At 39.1% G+C, this 26,940-nt stretch overlaps 1 protein-coding gene across 1 annotated transcript; it reads left to right on the top strand.

The window, feature by feature from the left end:
- Positions 1 to 11,726: 11,726 nt before the first annotated feature.
- On the top strand, positions 11,727 to 16,145 carry LOC131238913 (uncharacterized). Its single transcript, XM_058236498.1, has 2 exons — positions 11,727 to 11,998; positions 15,878 to 16,145. The coding sequence occupies exons 1-2, from the start codon at positions 11,727 to 11,729 to the stop codon at positions 16,143 to 16,145; spliced, it is 540 nt and encodes a 179-aa protein (XP_058092481.1).
- Positions 16,146 to 26,940: the final 10,795 nt, after the last annotated feature.

The following is a 26,940-nucleotide window of genomic DNA, read 5'->3' as shown; positions in this document are numbered from 1 at the left end:
CCTAAGTTGCCACCATTCCTCACTTCCACTCGACCGTTGGCGACCATAATAAAAAATCCTCAAAGCCTTTAAGGATCGCTCGATTGTCTACGCCATTTGGTCCGACTTAAGTGAAGATCACTTGCTCGTATATCTGCTTACATTGATTTACTTGCCTATGCAGTCATTAACTCCTTTCTGTTCTTCTTGCAGTGACTTGGGAGGTGCCACCGGCTGTGAGACAAATGGTTATGACTAACAACAATCCCATTATCCATAATTCCTTCATTAACAATAATATCAACACCGCAACCACCACGACAACAATTCCAGGGGTTCTCGACCCCATAATCACTGAGATCGTGACCCTCGATTCGGAAATGACAGTCAATGCAGAGGGTATTCATTCCAACGGTCCACTGAAATCAGCAATCTTCTTGATGACTCGGAGTGTGTGACACAAACTTCCTCCAGCCCCTACACTAGCTGTTCAGAGTACGGTCATGGAGCTTCCCTTAAAGCCTTTTGCTATGAAGTTCACTCCTCCATTGCTACTTCTTCCGTCATCTGCAGTGATCGAGAAGACTACAACTCCAACTCCGGCTAAGTTTGAGTTATGGCTACAACAGAGGTGGTAAAAGAAACGGGCAAGGCTGAGGAGAATACGACTGAGGAAGAAATAACCGTAGGCACTTCAATGAAGGCTGTTAAACCAACAATGCCTGAGGTTTGCGAGCCAAATGTGGTCGATATTGGGGAGGTTGCTGCCACTTCGGTCGAGTCCATCAAAATGGTTTCAGTTGATGTTACAGAGTTTACTATAGTCGAGGTTATGGAACCAGTCGCGATCAATATTGTTGAAATGTTTTCAACTGAAGTTGCTTCAGCTGAGCATGTTCCTATCTCCATCAGCGAAGAAGCTCCTCCAGTGGTGGACATCATCTCTTCTCTTCGGAGGGCTCTGGCCGGAGAGACCACAGTGGTCGAACCTTATTCTCCTTACAAAAATGTACAGGACGTAAGGGCCGAACTCTAATTTCTACTACAGAAGGGTATAGAAGGGTCTCTTGATACTGAGTCAATCGAAAGACCTGACCACTTGGTTAAGGCCTACTACATCTTCTCCTAGACAAACCTAACTCTCATCGACAATGTTCCTATTGTCGAGGAACATTAAGGACTACTTAAAATCTATTTTCAATTGGTGTTGTTGTCTACCGTTTTGAAATGGAGCATGCTGCTACCGAATCCAAGAGAACTTCTATAGACACCATTGCTCAAGAACTTGAAAATGAGCACACCAAATTGGCGGCCTTTTAGGCAAATATGGGTGGTATTGAGACTCGAATAAAGACTATGGAAGCGGAACTAACAGCGTTGAAGCAGAATTTATAATCGAACATAAAGAACACCTTCAGTGTAATGAAAAAGTCATATGACTGGCGTCTATTATTCAATCCCAAACATCAAATATCAGTTGACTTTCCCGGTCAGCAACTACGAAGGAATCTGTGTTACAAACGGTGAGAGGCTGGTTGAGGACTGCAAAAGAAGCACTACAACGTCTCTTATCTTCTGATTACTAAATTGTAATCATGTGCTCTTCTTCAATACATGTGACCATTAAGCCATTTATATGAATTTTCACCTATTCACTTTCCTTTGCTCTTGTTATGTGTGATTGATTAATCCTAAAAAATGGTTCACTCAACCTCAAGTAACCAACAATCATACTGCACCATATGCGCATTACTACTGAATCTTCAATCTATAAAAAAGCTCTTAGCTTTCAAAATGCACCACAAATTACTTTAAAACAGCATCTTTGCCACTACTACTTCAGCTCTCATGGACTATTTTGCCTTGTCAATCAAAATCATGGAGGAGATATGAAATTGCGGTAAAGACCGCTTTAGTTGAAGTAGGAACATGCCAATATGTCCTAGAGGGGGGTGAATAGGACTTTTAAAGTTTTTATGTTTTATTTAAAATCCTATTGCACTAATCCTAACAACAAGCTCATATTAAGATTACTCAAAAGTAACTCTACTAGCTTCTAAGCCCGATAGAGGATCCAATCACAAACTATTTAATAAGTGAACAATACGTAAACTAGTTTATGAAGGATATGACTGTGTATGTGTGTGAGGTGTGATCTTAGATATTCAGATATAAAAATATTAAAGCAAATCACATAAACAAAAGAATAGCAGTCTCAAACACAATCATTTTTATAGTAGTTCGACTACTTGTCTACTCTACTCCTGGTAATCGCACTCAACCCTTGAGTGTACCGGATTTCACTAAGGAGGTTTCACAGTGGTTCACCTCAAACCTAAGGTTTTAAATCAAGTTCACCTTCAACCTTTACAACCTACACTGAGGCTGACTGTTTATGCTCTCACGAGCAAGAGTCAACAGAACTCACCCACTTTTAGGCACACTGGCCAAGGATCTTTCATAAGACCCTAACAGAGGTTTCACACGGTTCACCTCTAACCTAAGGTTTTAGACAGGTTCACCTTCAACCAGATGTTTATGCTCTGCACAGAGCAAGGGTCCACATAACCCACCCACCACGTACACTCCCGCCAGAGGCCTCCTACGAGGGCTTGCAAGGGTGAGAAACACCTTAGACCCAATCCTACAGAGGAATGATCAAAGGGTCGTCTGGACTCTAGTAACTCATAAATAAGTGGATGAGTCCCATTCAACACATTGACGAAGTTCTCCTCCTTGTTGATGAAGAATCTTTGAGCCTTGATCTGCAACTCAGATGATGTACTAATATGAGGCTTCGGGTTGGGTCAAGGTTATGATGGAATCTTACTCTCTAAATGTTTTCCTATTAGGAAGATAGAGTGATTCCAATCATCTATGCATTTAAGGCATCCTAGCTTAATGATTTTCCATTAAGGTAGTAGCTGGAGGATCCTTGAATGCAGAAGTTCATTCCCCAATCCACTCTATTGGATATCAATGATGAGGGTGGATTGGAAGATGAACTCTCTTGAGAGAAAGGGCTTTGGATATATGATCTACGGTAAAATACTCAAAAGCACTCTCTTCTTTCTCTACCAGCAATAATAGACAAGCTCTCTTTATATAAGTAAAAGGTTCTAACAGATATAAAACGGTCACATTTATGACAGTTCGATATCATCGAGCAGGGTTGATATCATTGAGCGTATACTCTCGATTGTATCGACTGGCCGCTCGATGACATAAACTCAAATGTCATACACTTTTGAAACCTTTTGCCAGCTGGTCGAGGGAATCGAAACACGTATCGATGTCATTGAATTTTAAACTTTGATATCATCGAAGAGAGGTTTGATTGATCGACACTTGAAAATGAGAGAGACTTGCTATGAAATATTTTAGGTTAACAAGAATGATCGAGGGACCTTCGAGATTATCAAAATTTGAATGTCGATGATATCGATAGAGTGTCGATGCATCGATAAATCCAAAGGATTTTTATTTAAGCTTGCTAGATAGTTTTTGTCCCTGTTCGATGCCATCGAAACCGTACCGATATCATTGATATTTGTATATCGATTCTATTGAGTGCCCCTCGATCGCAGATAAACAATCATAAAATAATTGCTGGAGAACTTAGGCACCATGACCAATGACATCGAGAGCCTTCTGATATCATCGAGATTTAAACTTTGATGGTATTGAGAACGACTTCGATATATCGATGCACATATGATTTTCTTAAGTAAAAATAGGGGCGCCGAAAATCTGTCTGTCGATATTATCGAGTCACCTTCGATGGACTCAAGATTCAAATATCGATGATATCGATATGTATATCGATACATCGATAAATCCGTCCAGATGAGTATGTGGTTGTTGGATATATTTTGTCCTCATTTTGATGATATCGTTTAAGCATCGAGGACGTCGACAACACATGTCGATTCTATTGAGAAGTGTATCGATAAAATCGACAAAGCAAGAAAACTTACAGAATTTTCTTATTTTGAAAAAGTTTTCTCAACTTAAAAACCCTATGATGTTCTAGTTTATTTTGAGGGTTTATATACCTGGTGTTTTGGGACATGGGATGTGAGGCTTAGATTTACCTGAGGCGAGCTTGCACACATCCTGGTTGAGGCAGATGCTTGAATTGATCTTCCTATGAGGCCTGCAGTCTATCTGACTCAACACTCATGCTAATTGACAAACTAGGGCACTTTTAATCTTCCCTTTTGTCAATTACATGAAAAAATACCAAAACACCCTAGACCAATATCTAGACAACCACATCCTAAATTGTGTGTATATGCATTTTACACAATTTTACAATTTCTAGTGAAATAATGTACACAACCTAGTATCTGCTCCCCCTAACTACAAACTCACCCTATCTTGGTGCAGCTGCTCCCCGTAACACCTGCAACACCATTCAAGTAGATATACAATTTCCCGTTCGGGGTGTTTAACTGTTCTCTCCCTTTTTTTCAGTCATTGGCAAAGGTATAGCAGTTGATATTGACTAAAGTTTAAAGACATGTGGGAGAACCAATATTCATGGAATATGCATATATCAGATAGATGTATAATGGTCAAACATTGATTAATCAGACATCATTTGTAGTAACTATGTATGCATAGCAGATCACATAGAGTAGTGATAGAAGTAGATAAACTCATGATAAAAAAAACATCACATGCATGCTATATGTCAGAAACTAAATAAACCAGGGGACCTATGAGACATAATCATGGCAATAAAAATAGTGAATTATAACTGCCATATACAAATATCCAAAACACATACTGCCACAGACAGCAATAGATTAACAAAAATCACCACGCCCATTTAAGAGCACCCAGAAATAACCAGTAGTAACAAACCCACACCGGGGCATATACAAAAAAAAGATGTCAGACTGTCAAGAGGCTATCACATTCATTCATGAGAGCGTAGAGCACCCAAAAAGATACTAGTGCTCATATGAAAAAATAAGTGTGTGCGAATGTGATAGATCAGAATTCCGTACTATGGTGGAGGAGCAGAGGTAGCTGGCGTCGTATCGTCTCGACGGCAGGTGATTATCTCAACCAATTGTTGGACTGTCTGCTGTACTCCTTGGACCAGCCATTCCAAGACGGAAAGCCTCTCGTGCACCAAGTGGACATCCCTCTAAATTGCTCTAATCCGATCCTGGTGGAGCTTAAAGCGTTTAGTATGTCCAGGAGCTGATGTTGATGGAGCATGATGAGGTCCAGAAGCTTCTTCTCTGGCCGTCTCAGTCCCTTCCATGGGAGTGTCACCAGCACCTCCTTCACCTCTAGCTGCTTCTTCGTGAATGCCTTCCTCTGGATCCTCGGGATACTTATGAAATTTCAACTCCATCCTTCGAATGTTGCTTTTGGTGAAGGTTTGGAGAGAAAGTTCCGGATCACTGGTCATTGGGAAGCCGATAGCGTCACATACCCTGTTTATTTTCTAGGGATAAGGTAGGTGAAGATCCCTGGATGTATAAATAGTGTAAACCAACTGATGTACAATCAGAGTTGGGAGGCAGATTTTTGTCCCGTTGGCTATTGAGTACACCATCAGGGTCATGAATCCAGTGAGATCGGTCCGGTTGGTACTTCTAGGATAGATGTTTATGGTGAAGATACCGTGCACGACCCGAAATCTTGGTTCCATGAACTTAGATTTCAATGCACTTCCTTGGTACCAAGGAATGTCCCTATCATGACAGAGGTATTTAGTTACCTTGGACCGAATTTCAGGATGTTCAAGGTCCATTTCGGGGAGACCATCGGGTGACATTTCCAGCCCTAGGATGTTTGCAATTGTAGCAGGAGTGATCAGTATATCATCACCATCAATAAACACCATGATAGAAGGAGGATCAAACACGGGTGAGTGACAGGTGGCGAGAAAATTGCGTGTCCGTTCAGGATGACATGGCCATCGAAATCAAGAACAGGTAACCAATCTATAGTAGCTAGCAGAGGTTTCAGGTTATATGGAATCAGACAACTTCTGTCAACTTTTCTTTCAGGAATAACCTTTCTTCCAGTGAACTTAGTTAAGATTGGATTAACCTGAATAGGTGGAGGTGCTTGGGCTTCAGACTGGGACCCGCCATTTCTTATGCGTTGCCTTGTGGGGGTCCCATGTTTCGGGGCCCTTGCCCTTTCTTTTGAAGCGAGGACTTTTTGTCGAGTGGATCTCGAAGATTCCCCATGTCCGGATGCTTTTCCTTTGTCTTTTTCCATATGGACAAAAGAGGGTTTGAAGGATTTGGGAAAGAGGACAAAAACCCAACAGAAACAGAAATATATAAAAAAATGGACTCTTGGTGTATAGAAAGGTATTACCGGATTTGTTGAACAATTGAGGTAGTCCGTCGAGGGTCCAAGTGGTCCGGTCGAGAGAATCGAGTAGGGAAGAAGAAAAGAAACCCTTGAGACAAAAACCCCTTTTTCGAGCTCCACGACTTATATCGGGTGGCATCTGTCGATATCATCAATCCTTGTTTTGATGATATCGAGGTAACTCCACCGTTGTTATCGAGACTCTTCGATATCATCCTCACTCGTGTGCCTTTTCACATTCTGAAGAGATATCGATGATATCGATTTGATTGAAAATGCACGTAACGGTCATATCGAAGTTGAGTATTTTCAATACTTAGCATTCGGACATCCCTTCATGTATACCTTTAGTGTATCTATGAATCAACAGTATACAATAAAATTTTGTACAGACGTTGTACAAGACAAAATTATAAACATTTAAAATGTTTATATATAAAAGGATTGAGGTGAGAAACCTCAGATATATCTTTAAAAGCTCAGCAAAAATTGCATCATTTCAACAAATATCTAGATCTAGATGCATGACTTGGACTTATCTTTTCATGCTTGATATATCAAGGTATAGAGTTTAGACAATTCATTTTTTCTTTTACTATCCATTTTGAGACAGAATTCTTTACTGTGGTAGATTTAGTTTTCAAGGTTATCTCACCCACTTGATCCAATGGTCCCTTCATCCTGTCTTTGATTTTAGGTGGTGATGGATGAGTGTTTCTCCTCGGTGGATTTTTGACATTCTGTATTTCTCTGATCGGTTTGAATTTACCAATATGATTTTGACTAGAGTTATGTGAAGTCCTTCTAGGTGTCAAGCATTCAAACTTATAATGACCCAAATCACCACATAAATGATAAACTGGAGTAGTTTTCATATTACTACCTGAAGCAGTTGATTTTTCAGTTATTGATGCTGCATTTCCAGTTCTTGCTTTAGTTTTATCATACCCTAGGCCACTCTTGTCTCTTCCTTGTCTTCCCATCCCTAACAATTTTTCGAGCTTTTCACCACTCTGGGAAAATTTATAGTTTATTTTAGCAAATTTTCTGGATTTCTCTAAGTCAACCCGGAGTGTGTGGTTCTCATTCTGGAGATGCCTATTTTCATCTTCTAATAATTCAATTTGTCTGGTAAGCTTTGATGAGTCAGTTTTTAGGGATAGGTTGATTCTTTCCAACTTGTCATTATCTGAATAATATTGCTGTAGATCATTAATTAGATGTGAATTGATTTCCAATGTTTTGTTTAGATCTTTTTGCAGCAGTTCCTTCTTGTTTTCAGACATTCTAAGTCTTTTGAGAATGTTGATGCTATGAATATAAAGTTGATTATAAGCATCTTGTAACTTATTTTGTTCTTCTTCTTCTTCTTTTTCCTTTTTAGTTTCCTCATTATCTGACAGAAATGATTCAGTGGCTTGCTGTTCTTTCTCGTTTTCAGATTCACTGGGAATGATTGGAGTAGTGGAGACCATAAGAATTTTCAAGGATTTTTGGTCTTCTTCACTCTCTGAGTCACTAGATTCTAAGTTTGACTCTTCTGTATCATCCCATGTGGCAGCCATTGCCTTGCCCTTAGTTTTTCTGTTTGGGCATTCCGTAGATAGGTGTCCATACTTCTAATAGGTATAACATTGTGGTTCTTTGGTCTTTTTACCAAATTTGCCTGTAGAGGATTTTTTGTCCACCTTTCTACCTTTGGAGGGACGGCCACAATTCTTCTGAAAGAATTTCCTGAATTATTGTGCCAGCAAAGCCACTTCCTCATCTTCATCATCCTTTTCACTTCCACTGTCCTCATTTGTTGTTTTCTTTGAAGTTTTTAGGACAGTAGTTTTGGATTTTTGGGTTTGTTTGAAGTATAGTTCAAAAGTTTGTAGGGAACCTACCAGTTATTCTACTTTCATTTCATCAATATTCCTACACTCTTCAATGGTTGTTACTTTAGGATTAAACCGTTCCGGTAGTGATCTCAGTATTTTCCTACAGATTTTAGGAACCGAAACTTTTTCTCCCAAACCACCCATGGAGTTGTAAATGATATTCAGCTTAGTGAAAAACTCCATAAAGGTCTCATGCTCTTCCATTCTGAGACTTTCGAACTGTGAAGTTAGCAGTTGCAATTTAGATCTCTTCACAGTGCTTGTGCCTTCATGGGTTGTTTCCAATAAATCTCATGCTTCTATGGATGTCCCACACATACTTATTTGATTGAATATATCTTAAGACACGGCACAGTAGATGGCGTTCATAGCTTTAGCTTCAGCAGTCTATTTTTATTTATCGAACGTCGTCCACTTTTCTTTCGGTTTGGGTTTTGTGATGGTTGTGCCACTATCAAGTACAACTTGTTCAGATGGTGGCACATATCCACTTTCAATTATATATCAAACATCATGATCTAAAGATCTCAGAAAGTAGTGCATCCTAGCCTTCCAGTATGCATAATTTGATCCATCTAACACTGGAGGTCTAGTGACTGATGAGCCATATTCCCAACTTTAGTTAAGATCACTCTCTAGATGGTGAAGCCCTTAAAGAGAGACCCGCTTTGATACCAATTGAAATTGCGGTAAAGACCACTTTAGTTGAAGTAGGAATATGCCAATATGTCCTAGAGGGGGGTGAATAGGACTTTTAAAGTTTTATGGTTTATTTAAAATCCTATTGCACTAATCCTAATAACAAGCTCATATTAGGATTACTCGAAAGTAACTCTACTAGCTTCCATGCCCGGTAGAGGATCCAATCACAAACTATTTAATAAGTGAATAATACGCAAACTAGTTTATGATGGATATGATTGTGTATGTGTGTGAGGTGTGATCTTAGATATTCAGATATAAAAATATTAAAGCAAATCACATAAATAAAAGAATAACAATCTCAAACACAGTCATTTTTATAGTGGTTCGACTACTTGTCTACTCTACTCCCGGTAACCGCACTCAACCCTTGAGTGTACCGGATTTCACTAAGGAGGTTTCACAACGGTTCACCTCAAACCTAAGGTTTTAAATTAGGTTCACCTTCAACCTTTACAACCTACATTGAGGTTGACTGTTTATGCTCTCATGAGTAAGAGTAAATAGAACGCACCCACTTTTAGGCACACTGGCCAAGGATCTTCCATAAGACCCTAACAGAGGTTTCACACGGTTCACCTCTAACCTAAGGTTTTAGACAGGTTCACCTTCAACCGGATGTTTATGCTCTCTACAGAGCAAGGGTCCACACAATGCACCCACTACGTATACTCCCGCTGGAGGCCTCCTACGAGGGCTTGCAAGGGTGAGAAACACCTTAGACCCAATCCTACAGAGGAATGATCAAAGGGTCCTCTGGACTCTAGTAACTTATAAATAAGTGGATGAGTCCCATTCAACACGTTGATGAAGTTCTTCTCCTTGTTGATAAAGAATCTTCGACTTCCATGATCCGCAACTCAAATGATGTACCAATGCGAGGCTTCGGGTTAGGTCAAGGTTATGATGGAATCCTACTCTCTAAATGTTTTCCTATTAGGAAGATAAAGCGATTCCAATCATCTATGCATTCAAGGCATCCCAACTTAATGATTTGCCATTAAGGTAGTAGTTGGAGGATCCTTGAATGCTAAAGCTTATTCCCTAATCCACTCTATTGAATATCAATGATGAGGGTGGATTGGAGGATGAATTCCCTTGAGAGAAAGGGCTTTGGGTATATGATCTAAGGTAAAATACTTAAAAGCACTTTCTTCTTTCTTTACCAGCAACAATAGACAAGCTCTCTTTATATAGACAAAAGGTTTCAACAGATATAAAACGGTCATATTTATGATATAGTTCGATATCATTGAGCAGGGTCGATATCATCTAGCGTATACTCTCGATTTCATCGACTGGCCGCTCAATGACACAAACTCAAATGTCATACACTTTTGAAGCCTTTTGCCAGCTGGTCGAGGGAATCGAAACACAAATCGATGTCATCGGATTTCAAACTCCGATATCATCAATGAGAGGTTCGATTCATCGACACTTGAAAATGAGAGAGACTTGCTATGAAATATTTCAGGTTTACAAGAATGATCAGGGACCTTCGAGATCATCGAAATTTGAATGTCGATGATATCGATAAAGTGTTGATGCATCGATAAATCCAAAGGATTTTCGTTTAAGCTTACTGGACAGTTTCTGTCCCTGTTCGATGCCATCAAAATCGTACTAATATCATCGATATTTGAATATCGATTCTATCGAGTGCCCCTTGATCGTAGATAAACAATCTTGAAATAATTGCTAGAGAACTTAGGCGCCATGACTAATAACATTGAGAGCCTTTCGATATCATCGAGATTTGAACTTCGATGGTATCGAGAACGACTTCGATATATTGATGCACATGTGATTTTCTTAAGTAAAAACAGGGGCGCCGAAAATCTTTCTGTCGATATTATCGAGTCACCTTCGATGGACTCGAGATTCAAATATCGATGATATCAATATGTATATCGATACATCGATAAATCCACCCAGATGAGTATGTAGTTGCTGGACATATTTTTTCCTCATTTCGAAGATATCGTTTAAGCATTGAGGACATCGACAATACACATCGATTCTATCGGGAAGTGTATCGATAAAATTGACAAAGCAAGAAAACTTAGAGAATTTTCTAATTTTGAAAAAGTTTTCTCAACTTTAAAACCCTATGATGTTCTAGTTTGTTTTAAGGGTTTATATATCTGGTGTTTTGGGACATGGGATGTGAGGCTTAGTTTTACTTGAGGCGCGCTTGCACACATCCCGGTTGAGGCAGACGCTTGAATTGATCTTCCTATGAGGTTCTGCAGTCTGTCCAACTCAACACTCACGCTAATTGACAAACCAAGGCACTTTCAAGATATTCGAAGAAGGAATCGAATCCTTCTCATGGTCCTCCTTCCTAGGCGATCCTTATCCTTTTCCTTAGGGATGTTAGTGATTTCCTTAAAGATCAATGACCTCCCCAGGAGATTTTGAAAAAAATCTCAGAACTCTATCAACTTAGAAATGAGTTTTCCGAGGTGTACAGAGATTGCTCCAGTATGCGAAAGGTTGTGAAGCCTGCCAAAAGAATGAACTAGTTCAACATGTACCCACAACCGAATTACACCCCATAATAAAGCCATGGCCATTTCAAGTTTGAGCGGTTGATTTGATCAGACAGATTTACCCGCCTTCGACTCGAATGGACACATTCATCATAGTAGTGACCGATTACTTCACTAAATGGGTCGAGGTAAAACCTATGAGGAAAGTGGGTCATGAAGAAATCATCGGTTTAATTGAAAATAATATTATCCACCATTTTGGAGTACCATAATTCATTACCATGAACTGAGCTGCATCCTTCTTGGACAAGAAAGTGTGGCGATGGCTGACCGATATGGCATAAAGATTCTGTATTCAACTCCATATTATGCCCGGGCCAATGGTCAGGCCGAGGCTAGTAACAAGGTGATAAAGAATATTTTAAGGAAAATGGTACAAGGGAATCTGCAGGAATGGCATATCAAAGTATCTGAGGCTTTGTGGGCTTATAGAGTGTCACCCCGCACTAGTACTGGGGTCAGTCCATTTGCATTAACTTACGGGCACGATGTAGTCCTACCCTTAGAAATTGCGGTCTCATCACTGCGAACCACGTATCAAGCCCACTTAATGTTGAGTCATAAATATTGCATATTTAGATTCCCAATTAGCATCATATTAGTAGAATAAGTGTTAGAAAATCTTTGGAATAAAATCAGAATCAATACATCCATCCATTGTATGTTTTTAATGTTCTGTGTGCTAATTAAGTAATTTTATGTTGCAGATTGAGCAATGGATGATGGAAGAATAGCTGTAAGAAGAGTTGATAGTTCAGATCTTCTAATTAGAAAGCCGAGACATAAGGAAATCAGATGAATGGTCAGATTGCCAGTATCAAAGATTAGGGAGTCATGCGACATGCTACGTGCGAAACCAGGTGATGAGATGAACTTTGTACGACTCAAATAGTGTATTGAAGATGATGGAGGGTCCCGGATTAGTGAAAGGTATGAAGAACCAAAGATGTGGGGAGGTGTACATGTGAGATTTGACAAATTTTCAAATTTGTCATAAGTACGTTAAGAAAAAAACGGATTAGATTTCAAGTCAATTTTGACCATTTAATATTAAGCATGTGGGGGCCAGTTTGGTTTTTCAGAACCGCCTATATCGAAGGGAATGCTGATAAGAGGTATAATATGAAGTTTGAAGAAATTCAAAGTTTCTAACTGGCTGCAAGATCAAGAAAATTACATACAGTTTTGATCAAAGTCTGGGATCGGTGGACAATGTTTGAACATGCCAACGGTCCATTTGGGTAAAGACGATGCTAGGAATCCAATAAAAGGATTAGATCTTGGGAACTATATCATGTGGGGCCCATGCACATGTTGTACGACTTTTCAAAGGTAAGATGGTTGGTGATGTAACTAGCTAGGTGGTTGGTGCATGAAATACACAACCACATACAGGGCGATTCCGTGGGGGAATTTTTAATAGTGGACATCTTCCACTGTGGTTGGCCCACTGGGTTTTCGATTCTCTTCATTTTTGGGTCTAACGGCTAAAATGATCTGGGGTATCGGATGGATGGCATGGATATTACATATGCATCAAGGTGTGACCCACACTCGCTCTTGTACGACCAAAGCATTTGAAGGCCAATTGTTACGTAAATGGAAATCAATCCTATTCTTTAAGAGATCCTCCAACAGCCTATAAAAAGAATAGGTCACGAATATTGAATAGGAGCTCTCAAGTTTCATGGTTTGAGAAATTATTTTTTTACAAGTTTTTTTAGATCCTTATTAGTTTTTTTTACATACTTTTGAGAAAAGAATGACGTAAAATTCAGATTTACTTCAATTTTTTTTGAGTATTTTAATTTGTTTCAATTCAAGTTCTAATGATGTTGAATGCTTTCTACTTGCTTTCTATTTCCAATTTGATTATGTTTTTCTAGTTCCCTCTAGCCCAAGCTAGAAGGGAAGTACACGGGCTTAATAATCCTTTTGTTGTGATGATTGACTGTTTTAAATGATGAGATGAATGGTGTATACATGTTATCAATTATCTAGTTTTAGGTTTTTGATCCATCATGTGAGATTCATATGGTGGATGCTTAGGCTTAACTTGGATCAATACGATTTCTTAGATGGGAGATATTCTTAACCTGTTATATTATTTGATTCATTATCTCATGGATATTGAATGCTTACGATCACTGGTGCTTAAAGGTATTTTTTTAATGGTGCTAATCCATGATTCTCTAATCTCTTATGTCATTTACTTAAATAATTGAACTCTTTTATTTTTCGATCAGGCCAACCATAGTGCTTGGATCCTAATTGTGTTATCAAAGTCATCATGATTAATGAATTATTAATCTATGTGTGGAACTTTGAAGCTTGGGTGTTTTTAATTTAATTGAATTCTGTTTCAAAGTCATACTCTTAAAATCATTGCATCTGTTTAGTTAGAATTTTCATAGGTATGTTTCCATTGCTTAGTTTTGCATTTGATTTTCATTCTCTTAATCCATCTCCCTGTGGTGTAACATCCCGAATTTTCACGGCTAGAGTTCGTACTTGTGTTGAGGAAACCGGGTGTTAATAATGTATAAACTAGATGCTTTGGAAAATCGCACTCCTTTTTTTTTTCTTAAAGATTCGGATCACATCTAGATACATTCATGAAGGTAACGTACACAAGAATAAAATCATCTGTATTGATTATATTTCATCAGAGTAAAAAGAGTAATCAAATGCACTTATAATGGGAGGTTTATTACAAAATCAGAGTTCACAGTGGAAGTATAAAACTAAATAGTAAAACTTTCTTCTTAGGCTTTCAAGATAATTTTCTATAGGGAAGTAGTCCTCTAAGTCTTCAGTCTGTACGTCGCCTGCATTAACTGTATGTTTGAGAGAGGGTCAATGCCCTACTCATAGTGATGGTTATCCTTTAAGATTAATAATAATTCAAGAGATTCATAAAAAATAAAATAATGGTACTAATATGTCTCACACTCCACTAATACATAAAATATCAATATGCGCAAACAACCTACATGAGATGCATGCCTACATAGTATGTGTGGCTCATCATACATAGTGATCATCACATTGTGGAATACGATTTATAGAAAATCTGACTCGACCCGCACTCTCACTATATGTATATTCGCCAGTATGGCTAACGCTAATGTGGATTTATGTGAATATCTAAGGTAACACAACACACAGTTGGGGGATTTACGTAACACAATGTGTTCATGGAGCGACTATTTGCGACATCCAATCCTGAGAAGTTGATGTAACACGTATGCCGATTTACATACATCGATTGTACACCACGCCAACCAACCCACGAAATTATGTGTCAACTAAGAGAGCCGCTACCCGTAACGTATTATGTCCACGATAAGATAATCGATTCACTAGTTGTGATACCTCTTAATACATCACTTGCACTTATAGAGAATATAAACTGAATCATAAAGAATATAAACTGAATCATGACGAATATAAACTGAATCATGGAGGTCTTAGAATAGCAAGACACATGCCCAAGCTTTAAAGATAAATGTCATGAGGCCAACTTAATAAAGAAAAGAGTGACAACTATCAACTCAACAAAAGTGGCAATGGCCAACATAATAAAAGAAGAGTGACAAGGCCAATTCAACATAAAGATGAGTGGTAGAGCCAACTCAAATAAAGAGACGAGTGGCAGGGCTAACTCAATAAATTTTAATAAGGCAGGGGCAAGGCTTGTATCCATGGCCTCACATAAATTTAGAGAATTCACTTGTATTTGTCATCATGTCATAATCCCAGAAGGGCCAATAGTTGTAATGATATTAACTAAATCAATTAATAGGATAATTCCTAGAAAAACATGTAATCATAAAAGGCATGATAATTCACATCCTTAAAAGCAGGAAAAGGTAGGATAATTCATATCGTAAAAGGCATGAAAGAGGCCAGGTGAAATAATAGGAATATAGGTAGAAGGTAAAATAAATAAATCAACTTAAATTATGTAAGCTTAAAGGATAAAACCCTCACCTTGAACTCGACTCACACCTGGCCCAGACTTAGTCTTAGAACTCGTTGAGTCAACTCATCACACTATCTCTTTATCTCTCTTTCTTTCTCCCCTTTTCCTTTTCTTTCTTTCTTTCTTCCCTTTCTCTTTTCTCTTTTCTTTTCTTTCTTTCCTTTCCTCTTTCTCTTTCTCTTCTTTCTTTCTCTTTTCTTTTCCTTTCCTTTCTTTCCTTCTTTCTTCTTCTCTTTTCTTTCTTTCCTTCTCTCCTTCTTGCCCAGCAAGGTTGCTGGACCAAGAATCAGATCTTGGCTCGATCAGTGACTCGATCGAGTCAGCCCGCACAGCAGCTCCTGAGTCAAATTTTCTCCCTCTCTCTCTCTCTCTCCCGTTCTCATTTTCTTCTTTCTCTTCTTTCTCTCCCATTTCTTTCTCCCTTTCAGGCTGCCTGGCCATGAGATGCCTTTTATAGGAGTGCGACGAGTCTTCCAGAACCCTCTGCAAAAGCTCTCGCACTCCCGTTTGCGCCCTCGGTTTCTTACGCAGCGAAATACGGAAGTTTCTTGCATCAAGATCGGGATCGACGCAACTGTTGGCACGATCCTCCCGATCCGACTTCTTGGGGGTGGTCGGGGCCTTCCTGACTTGGGTTTGGATGGCTCTGATCGGCCCAGACACCCCCCGATAGTTTCTGTCATGCTGATGACTTGAAACCACACCAATTCTCTTTGGTGCAACTTGCGGACGAGGGTGTGATTTAGCTGGGAGTGAAACGGACAGGGCCTGATAGAAATCGACCCAGAAAACAAGATGGACGGTGCCGATCATCCCTGTGGATGATGGTAAATCCCAAGATCTATTTCAGCGGTCGGACGCTATTTGTTTAAAATCCAAAAACTATGGGAAGACTTCCTTTTTCAGTTTTCCTGATCTAGATCTGAAGCGAAGGAATTGGGGATTCATTATTTTTCCCTTCCACACAAGATGGATGGTCTGGATTATCCAGCCGAGGCCGTGATGATGGCCCACCATCATCGCAGCGGCGATCGTCCCCAACTGCTACGCGTAGAAGGCGGTCTTTTATCGGGTCAAACCATGTTTGATCCGATCTCTGGTTCAGTGCACCTCGGGTGTGCACGCTCAGTGTACATGCATCATATACATGGGGTCCATAGTGATGTAGTGTACGATCTGCACCGTCAATTCATTTTTCCTTCTAATTTAAGGGGTTGAGTCCAAATTTGTAGCATATCCAAAGATCAATGTCCCAAAAATTAATGGTTCATGGCTAATCTGTATGTTGGGTTAATCCTACGATGATCCAAGTGCTGAAGTTCGATGTGTACGGTTAGTTTAGGATTTATAGGCCGGGTATAAAATTTCAGATTAAATGGATAGTAAGAACTTTGAAATCTAGAATTTAGTGGTCTAGGTTAGTGGCATTTTTGTAATTATTGCTGATCTATGAGTTTTGAGAAATCTAATGGCTCCACCTGGTTATAGGCACATTTGTAAGAAATTCTTACAAAAGAATGTATATCTAAATCATCATGGGTAGGGAGTTATTCGTCATGTCATTCATGGAAAAGTACTTACGTCAAATCACGTGATGGATAGTCTTGTCTTGAAATCAACTGTCAGATGGTTGAATCTATTAAATGGAAGAAATTTCCAATGTTTTAGGTTTGTGTCAGGGCGAGGATGTAAGGCTAAGATAGTTGGATTGGCATCATACACGTGTACATATTAAGTAAATTTCTTAGTAACGCTTGAGAACTTTCAATACTCGGGTATTGAAATGTTTGGGGTGTTACATGTGGGGTCAACCCTGTGCTCACAGGATACTACTCGTGAACCTCTACACTTGGAGAAAATAACAAGTTTTTGGCGCCGTTGCTGGGGAGACAGTGAGAAGATTGGATTTATGGAAGATAGCTAAGGTAAGTTATTTTCTAATCTCTCCAAAATTTCTGTACATTTTCTATTTTTCTTATTAAACCTTTCGGGTGAGGATTTTTTTTTTCTCTTGGTTGGCTCTGTTGCTTCAGATCTCACTGCCTTCTAATATAGATTTTTTTTCTAATTGCTTAGTAGAATAGTTGTTTTACTTTGAAAGTAAATTCAGTTGGGTCTTTCAAGTACTAACCGTGACATAAGGCTGCTCCTGCTTGGGATTTCATCACCCAAGTGCTAGTGGTTGTCCTACAGTTGCTTCTTGATCACAAAGATTATCCGCTGAATTTATTTTCCAAATTAGCATAGTTTAATTTCTGCATTAGTTTTACTTTTTTTTTTTGAATTATTTTTCTGTTGTTTGAACCCTCATTGGCCGGCTTTGACGCTTGGGTTGTTGGAAAGTTTTTATTTTTATTCTAAGTATCATACTCGCAATTTGAAGTTGTGGTTTTGAATTTTTTATATGGTGTGGAAGGTTTATGTCCCGTTGGAGTAGAGATCAAAACAATCGACTCTCCTCTCAAGGTAGACTACTCCCAGGCCTTGATCATTCATTTAGGAAAGGCAGTCAACACCACTTGGATTCTGTGACAGACCTAGTTGATAATCTAAATACAAATCCAAATATGCCAGATCTAACTATAATCCAAAATAAAGAAAATCAACATAATCCTCCTCATGAGGATGAGAATGAAGTTCATAAGAATGTATTAAACTAACTACGGACTTTATTTGAACATCTACATCCTGAGAGATCAACTTTATCATCTTGCATTGTGTTCCCTACTCACATAGGGAATATTGATTTTAAACCGGGTGTGATTCAATTGATTCATAAATTTCATGGCTTGGATTCTGAAAGCCCTTACTTGCACCTCAAGGACTTTGAGGAAATGATTGCAACATTACAAGTGAACAATGGCAATGGGGATGCACTCAAACTTAGGTTATTCCCATTTTCTCTAAAGGACTGGACCAAAGCATGGCTCAACTCTCTAAGACCTCATACCATTACTACATGGCAAGCCTTAAGTAAATAGTTTTTAAAAATATTCTTTGCCGAGCACAAAACAAATGCACTGAAACAGGGAATCATGTCATTCTTCCAAAAGGGGAATGAACTATTTTTCCAAGCATGGGAGCGCTTCAAAGACATTTTACTCACTTGCACACGTCATGGTTATGAACAATGGCACTTGATTGATTCGTTCCAAAAGGGGCTCGCCATGAATACCCGTCAATTCATAGAGATGATGTATGGTGGAACCTTCCTTGACAAAGATCATAATGAGGCTTGGAATTTTCTTAACATGTTAGCAGAGAATACCCAGACATGAGATGTCTCTACTAAACCAGACCAAACTAGACCCATTCTTAGAGAGAAGTGGGGATGTACATCCTAAGAGAGGAATATGACCTCAATGCAAAATTCGCGGCATTGTCTAGAAAGGTCGAAGCCTTGAAAATTAGGATGATTGATGCGATTAAAGTAACATCTCTTTAGGTAATTTTTGTAGCATTTTTTGTGGTACCAGACATGACATAAAGGATTGTCCAACAATCCCAGCTGTACAAGATATCATGCATGAGCATGGGCAAGCAAATGCTATAAATAACTCCCAAAGGCTAGTTGTACAACTAATGGAAAACATATACAATCCAAATTGGCGTAACCTTCCTAATCTTAGTTGGACGAATTGACCACAAATTAATGCGCCCAATGCACCTCAAGGGCCTTCACAAAACAAATTTTTTTGGGCACCTGACAATGCACCATATGTGCCCCTACCAAAGCGAGCATCTGTGGAGGATGCATTGATCGCATTCATGAACTCCCAGGGTCAAAGAATCAGTCTCTAATCCAATCAAACGAGGAATTAAAGATGGCATTGGCTAGGATTGAGAGTCAACTAAATGCTAGGGAAAAAGGCACACTTCCTTCTCAACCTGTGCCAAACCTTAGAAATACACATTTCATTGGAGACGCAAATCCAAGTGAGCTACATCATGAGCAAGCTAAGGCCATCATTACCTTGAGAAGTAGAAAAAAGGTTGATAACAAGATAATGCAACCGGTAGAAATATTGGAGGATGAGTCACATTCTTAAGAGAATGATGAACCGACTATGGTTCAAGAGCCGCAACAACAAAAAGATAAAGAGATTAAGTCACATGAGCCTCCAATTCTATTCCCATCTAGACTTCGGAACCCGATTGTCCCCATAAAATATCAAGAGGTGTTGGATGTGCTCCAAAAGGTAACTGTCAATATTCCTCTGCTTGATGACATTAGACAAATTTCATCATATGTTAAATATCTTAAGGACATGTGCATTGTGAAGAGGAAATTAAACATGCACAAGAAGGCCTTCCTCACTGAGAGAGTGAGCGTTATCATTCAAAAAAGGGCCATACCCAAATATAAAGACCCGGGAAGTCCCACTATTCCTTGTATTATTGAGAATCTCCAAATTGAGCATGCTTTACTAGATTTGGGTGCAAGTATCAACTCAATACCTTATTCGATTTACCAAAAAATGGGATTAGGCGAGCTTAAACCAACTACGATTATAGTCCAACTCGCTGACCACTTCATTAAGGTACTAAAGGAAAATTTAGAGGACGTGTTAGTCCTAGTTGAGAAATTCTACTTCCCCGTGGATTTTATTTTACTAGACACTGAGCCATGTGTAAATGCTAGTGTTGAAGTTCCCATTAGTTTGGGCTGCCCATTCTTAGCAACTTCAAATACAATCATCAACTGTAGGAATGAAATGATGAAGTTGTCTTTTGGTAACATGACCTTAGAGCTCAATACTTTTCTATCTATGCAAGTAGTCCATAGACAATAATGAGATCCATGAGTTGAATTTTATGGACTACTTGATAGAGGAAGAGGAATTGGAACCTAACCTATATAAGCAATTGATTAAAGTCTCTGGAGACTTGAAAATTTTTGATTTAGAAAGAGTGCTTGCTGAAATTTGTGATGATGATGAGAACACTACCACCCAGGACATTGGAATATGAAAAAGAGAGCTGAAGTAGTCTTAGAGGGGGGGTGAATAGGACTATGTCAAATAATCAAATAAAGTGCTTAAATAAATAAATCAGAAATCTCAATTGCATTAGTATTAAAACATTGATTCAAACTGAGTCGTAGGATAACCTTTACCCAAACAAGTTTAGGTAGGACAACCTTATTTCACGAATGTGTAAGAATCAAAATTCTAAACTGAGTAAGAGTAAATAAAACTAATTATTACAAACATTCACGACTTGTACTAAAATAAAATTACAACCATTCACCATAAAAGTAATAAAAAGCATTTACCACAATACTAAGAATTATAGTGATTTGGTGTATCAACAACTGTTCTTAAACAGTTACACCTACTTCACTCCCAAAATTATTAACCACGTAATCTTGGCTTTCACTATGAATATGGTTTTCAAAGGGTCACCTTAAAACCTGATACGGTTGTGATTTTATCAGGCTATCACAAACAAAGAAACCCCTCATTGAGATTTTCTGGCTTATCTCAGAAAAAACCAACACTGAGATTTTCTGGTTATCTTAGAAAAACCAAATACAAAATGTAAATGTATACTTATCTTCACCGTAGAAGAAGTTGTAGTTGAAGAACCGCTTTTCTTGAATGTCGAATGTTTAATGTTCAGTCTGATAGAAAAATTTCAGGATTCTATTGATTTTAATTAAATTTAAACCAATGGCTACTTGTATTAATTCCTTTAAATCTTGAAAAGAAGAGTATTCTCTCTTTTTGGAATCAAAATAATAGAATTGGAGATTAAAGAATTAAACAAAAAAAGCTATACAATGATTTATAAATACCGTTCAATAACTTGACAATAATTGAGGCTTCACTCTCTCTTGCAGAAGGATTTATATAGGCTTGAATGCATTTTTTGGATTGATAAAAACCTCAATTTATAGTCATAAAAGTTGTTTCTTCGACTGGCCTAAGGCAGTCTTCGACTGGCCCAAGTATCGGATTCAATTCCAACGGATTTTCAGATTTGAGTAGGATAAGATTTAACAGATCTTGAACTGGTTGAAGGCCTTACTCGATTGGTCGAGAATGCCAAAATCTGAACGCTTTTAGTTGTTGGACTTCGAGCCGAGAAACTCTCGACTGGTCGAAGAGTGACCTTCGACTGGTCGAGAAGACCACTCGATCGGTCAAAGGTGTAACAAAAATTTCTGTTTCACTCGGGTTGTACTAGGATTGGTCGAGAAAATCTTATGCTGGTCGAGCCAAAACTTAAGCTGGTCAAAACTCAACCAAATACATGCATAAAAACTCAATTTTAAATATATTTTGAAAGCACCTAAACCTAAGGTCTTTCTAGGGTTTATAATACCCGTTTGGACTAAACTTCACTGTCTTGAAGTAGATTAGAGTCTTGAACTTCTCTAAGGAGCTTGATCTTCTGCTAGAACATTAGGAGAACTTGACTTTATGTTGTGTTCTTCATGTTGTCTTTCGAGCTTGATCCTCAACTTTATCTTGAGCTTGATCTTCTACTATATCTTAAACTTGGCTTGAACCTTGATCTTGAGTCATACTTGAAGATCATATGATAAGATGTTTTGACTACACGAAATTTAACAAATAAGGTGTGAAATGTACTTTAAACATTCTAACACTTGCAGTATATACCGATGGAGACTGCGCACTTAAATCCTGTCTATTGAGGACTTGCGACCTCTGCCATCACCAACCAATGCTCTAAAGCTTAATCTAAAACCACTACCAAATGAGCTTAAGTATGTACACTTGGGCGAAAATTAAACTTATCTTGTGGTGATCTCTTCACTTTTAGACAAGGATCAAGAGATTAAATTGTTGAATGTTCTAAGGGACCATAAAGGAGCCTTGGGCAGGTTCAAAGAAGTAGAAATGATCAAATAACAATTACGTTCATTACTACCTATATGGAAATATAATTATATTAATTTATCTTCAATTTGCATTCTCAAGATAATTTGGACTTTCTTATTTTTCTTTTCTATTGAACAACTAATCAGTCGTTCTTGACTAAAAAATCAATTCAATTCATTTAAGGGTGCATGGAAATGGATGTGGGTAGCAATAACTTAGAATGCTAAACCTATTATCTTATAGTAAGGAAGCGTGTTACTTGCCTTTGCATTGATTTTTTTTTTAATTTTTTTTTTTGTTTCCTTGTACTGGGAAAAAACCAACAACAAAATAAAGAATAGAAAAATAAAAAACACTAGAATTTTTTTTAAAAGAAAACTTTGTATTCCATATTCATTGATTGTCCGTTGTACTAAAAAAGAAAGATAAAATAGTCATTAACATGCTATAAACAACTATGGTAAAGTTGGTGTTTGTTAGTTTGTTCGCTGGTTGACTTGTTGCCGGGGGATCCAACGGTTCTATATAGTAGGCTGGGCTTGGGCGGACCTGGGTCCAGCCCATTGTCAGCAATAATGGTTTTTCAAGCTCAGCATGGTACTGTATGCTGCTCTATTTTCTTATACAGTGGGCCACATTGGTAGATCTAGATCATTCATCTGGTGGGCTTCTCAATCTGGTGGTTCATACTTAAAAAGTAATATCTAACCATTGATAAATATCAAAATAAAAGAGTCACGTTGAACTAGTGGATGTGGCTGATTATTTGATAAGAAAATTCTTGTGATGAGGCCAACCTATTAGATGGATTGGATGTTGCTAGCATGTGAAAGGTTGGAAGTCGTCAGCTGGGTGGATTGTAACCTATGGTCACGGAGACCTTCTCTTTATTATTAAGAGAAATTGACCGCACTCACCTCGAAGTTTGGGCAAATTACCTAGAAGCTACGACATTCCATATATCTTAAATGTGGCCTTCTAACAAGCTTTCAAAAATTACTTGGACCAAAATGCCCTTGTCCTTGTTTCAGTAGTTGTATGGTTTTCTTGGGAATAAGAAGTTACGTCGTATTTAATGCCAAGAAAGTGATGTGTATGGAACCCCTTTTTGCGTGTGGGCAAGGACCAAACTAGTGGGGCCCACATTAATATATGTGTATAATCTATTCCACCCATCCTTTGTCGTGTCATTTTAGGGCTAGGGCCTAAATATCAGCCCGATCTAGTGCTTTTGTGGCCCACAAAATAGAAAATAATGGTGACTATTGAAAGCTTTTAGGCTCACTGTGATGTTTGTTAGAAGTGGACATTGCCCAAGTTAGGACTTTTTGGGTCTACGCCAAGCTGGTCGAAAAGGTGGATGGATCGGATCACTAGATTGTGGGCCTTAAGCTATGGTACCAATGGTTTGATAAAAAAGGAAGTGGACATGTTGAAAACCACGATCCATACAACATAACAACCACGACCCATATAACATGGCAATTACGACCCATGCAAACCACGACCCAAATGGGCCGCAGTTGTATGGATCTTAGTTGTCATGTTACATGGGTCTTAGTTGTCCTGTTATATGGGTCTCAGTTGCATGGATCTTAGTTGTCATGTTATATGGGTCTTAGTTGTCCTATTATATGGGTTTCAATTGTATGGATCGCAGTTGTCTTGTTATATGGGTTGCAGTTATCCTGTTATATGGGTCGCGGTCGCAGTTGTCCTGTTATTTGGATCGCAATTGTCCTGTTATATGGTTTGTAGTTGTATGGATCGCAGTTGTCCTGTTATATGGGTCGTAGTTATCTTGTTATATGGGTCGCGGTCGTAGTTGTCCTGTTATTTGGGTCGCAGTTGTCCTGTTATATGGGTCGCAGTTGTATGGATCGCAGTTGCCATGTTATATGGGTCGCAGTTGTCCTATTATATGGGTCGCGGTCATAATTGTCCTGTTATTTGGGTCATGGTTGTCATGGGTCGTGGTTATCATGTTATATATGACCCACAATGGGGTGATCTGATCTATCCACCTTATCGGCCAGCTTGTCGTGGGCCCAAAAAGTCCTGACTTGGCCCCACACTGATGTATGTGTATAATCCATGCAGCCCATCCTTCTTGCCGTGTCATTTTAGGGCTAGGGCCCAAATATCAGCTTAATCATGTGCTCGTGTGGCCCACATAGTAGAAAATAATGGTGACCGTTGATGTTATGCCCCAAACCCGAAAATCGGATTCATAGGAATCTCGATTGCCAAATTCGGTGCCGACAGCCTCCGTAGTGCCCCATTCTGGGCTCCCAGCACCCATATACTAGATTCCGATCCTAGGATTTTATAAGGAGGATTTTTCAATGTACATTTATCTCGTAAGAAGCATAACCACAAGTTTACCCAAATCACAAAGGCAACATCATCATCACATATCCACTAATATAAGCATTTGAATACAATGCTGAAAGGGAAATACATATGTCAAAATCAAAACTCCAGAAGTCAGCTACATGCTCCAAGCTCCACGCTGCTGCAACCTAACATCACTTGCACGCATCTATCGTGCATAAGCTTATAGAAAGCTTAGAGGGTGGTGTAAGTGTGTGCACAAAGTAAGTGCCAAGTATTCAATACAATGCCATAATCATATAATATTCAAAATACTAGTAAGATCATGAATCATACGATATCAGAGTAAGTGGAAATGTTGACAAATCCATGAGTCAAACAATATCAGAGTACGCAATACAGTTCAACTATGCGAATGAGGAGTTATAAAAAGCCAAATATCAGATGCCGAGGATGCAATGTAATTTTCAATTCCTGATGAGTTCACAAATACTGCCAGCAGTAACTAGACCATATAAATGCAGAAACACAGTAACCCAAAATGCCATATGCCCTGGATGTAATGCAATATTCGGTGCGAATGGAATGACCATGCTGGAGTGTGAAGTCGGGATGATAGTACGTAATATTGCAGGCTATGGGGCCCATCACAAAGGATTTCTACCCAAACTAGTCCCATACCTAATTTAGATAGTCAGACTCAATGTGGTAAACTCCTGATCTCAGGTTAGTCGCCCCAACCGAAATCTTGGCCATTGTGAAGGTACACGTAACAAATAGTTACGCACCACCAGCCCGAGTGGATAGTGAATGAATATATGAATGAGTATGCAATTCCTGCTCAAAAAGTCTACATATCAATACTGTTCATCTCTGGAATCATCACCGGGGTCCAATACACTCTACACCATCTTGCCGCTTGATCAAGCACACAACTGGGTAAGCGAAAGAGACCTCACTATCCGCCTGCCAATATCGGGCCCGACTCGTTGATAGTGGACCTATTCCTCAAGCTGGTCAGACTCAGCCTAGCATTGCTTACTCCCTCAGGCAGGTAAGGCCACACTCCCTCCCAACCGACCATGACATAGTGGGAGACGCGGCCTACTAGTATACAACCTTCATGCGCTCATATATATCCACTTGATCTCGATGTTGGGGCATCCTTTAGTACCAAGAGGGTTTAGGAATTTTCACCGAGGGCCATCTATGACAACCCGATGCTAATAACAGATTTTTGGTGTCCCATTTGGCCATCCACGATATGCCTGTGGAGGCTACGACCCTGATGTCGCTAGGGCATATAATAATCACAACTCATAATGCAAGATGCATGAGTCATGCAATCCAGTCATGCATCAATCCTGCGCATATCGTGTCTCATGTGAGACAATCTCCACCTATAAGGGAGTCTCATAACAACCTGTCTAATGACATATGCAATGGTCAACCACATCTCATAACAAACATGTAGATGATGCGTATGGGTATGTATCATGATGCTATGCTGTCACATACTCAAAATCGGTATCAATAACTGACATCGACAATCGACCTTAACAATGTGGACATTTAACCAACATTGCCCTTAAGGAATGGCCCACATAGAGCTTAACATATAGTGGACCCATGGTCTCACACAAGGGCCAAATATATAACACCATGGGCCTCACTCAAGAGCTTAATATATATCACAATAGGCTTTTCCAATGGGCCTAACATACATTACAATGGGCTCCATCGTATGGCCCTCAATGCATCACAATGGGCCTCATCACATAGGCCTCATATACATCACATTGGGCCTTAAACACGGGTAGAATACACATCACAATGGGCCTCAAATACGAGCTGTATATACATCACATTGGGCCTCAAACACGAGCTGAATGTACATCACAATGGGCTTAAATTACAGGCCGCATATACATGACATTGGGCCCCAACAATCAGCCTCGATATCTATCCTCGACAATCGTAATCGGTAATCGGCTGCAACAATTAGAATCGATCGATAATCGGCCTCGATAATTGAAATCAGCCACAATGATCAGAATCGATCAATAATCGGCCTCAATGATCGGAATCGGCAATCAGCCACAACAATCGGAATCCACCACAACGATCAAAATCGATCAATAATTGGCCTCAATGATCAGAATTGGTAATCGTCCATAACAATCAGAATCGATCAATAATTGAAATCGACAATCGGCCACTACAATCGGAATCGATCAATAATCGGCCTCGATGATCGGAATCGGCAAACGATATCAGTGAGAATGGCCTAACAAGGCCTAAGGAAAGGT

The sequence above is a fragment of the Magnolia sinica genome, chromosome 3 (assembly GCF_029962835.1).
Source record: "Magnolia sinica isolate HGM2019 chromosome 3, MsV1, whole genome shotgun sequence".
In the NCBI taxonomy this organism is placed as follows: Eukaryota; Viridiplantae; Streptophyta; class Magnoliopsida; order Magnoliales; family Magnoliaceae; genus Magnolia; species Magnolia sinica.
Note: the sequence above shows the minus strand (reverse complement) of the source record. Positions and strands in the feature narration are given on the sequence as shown.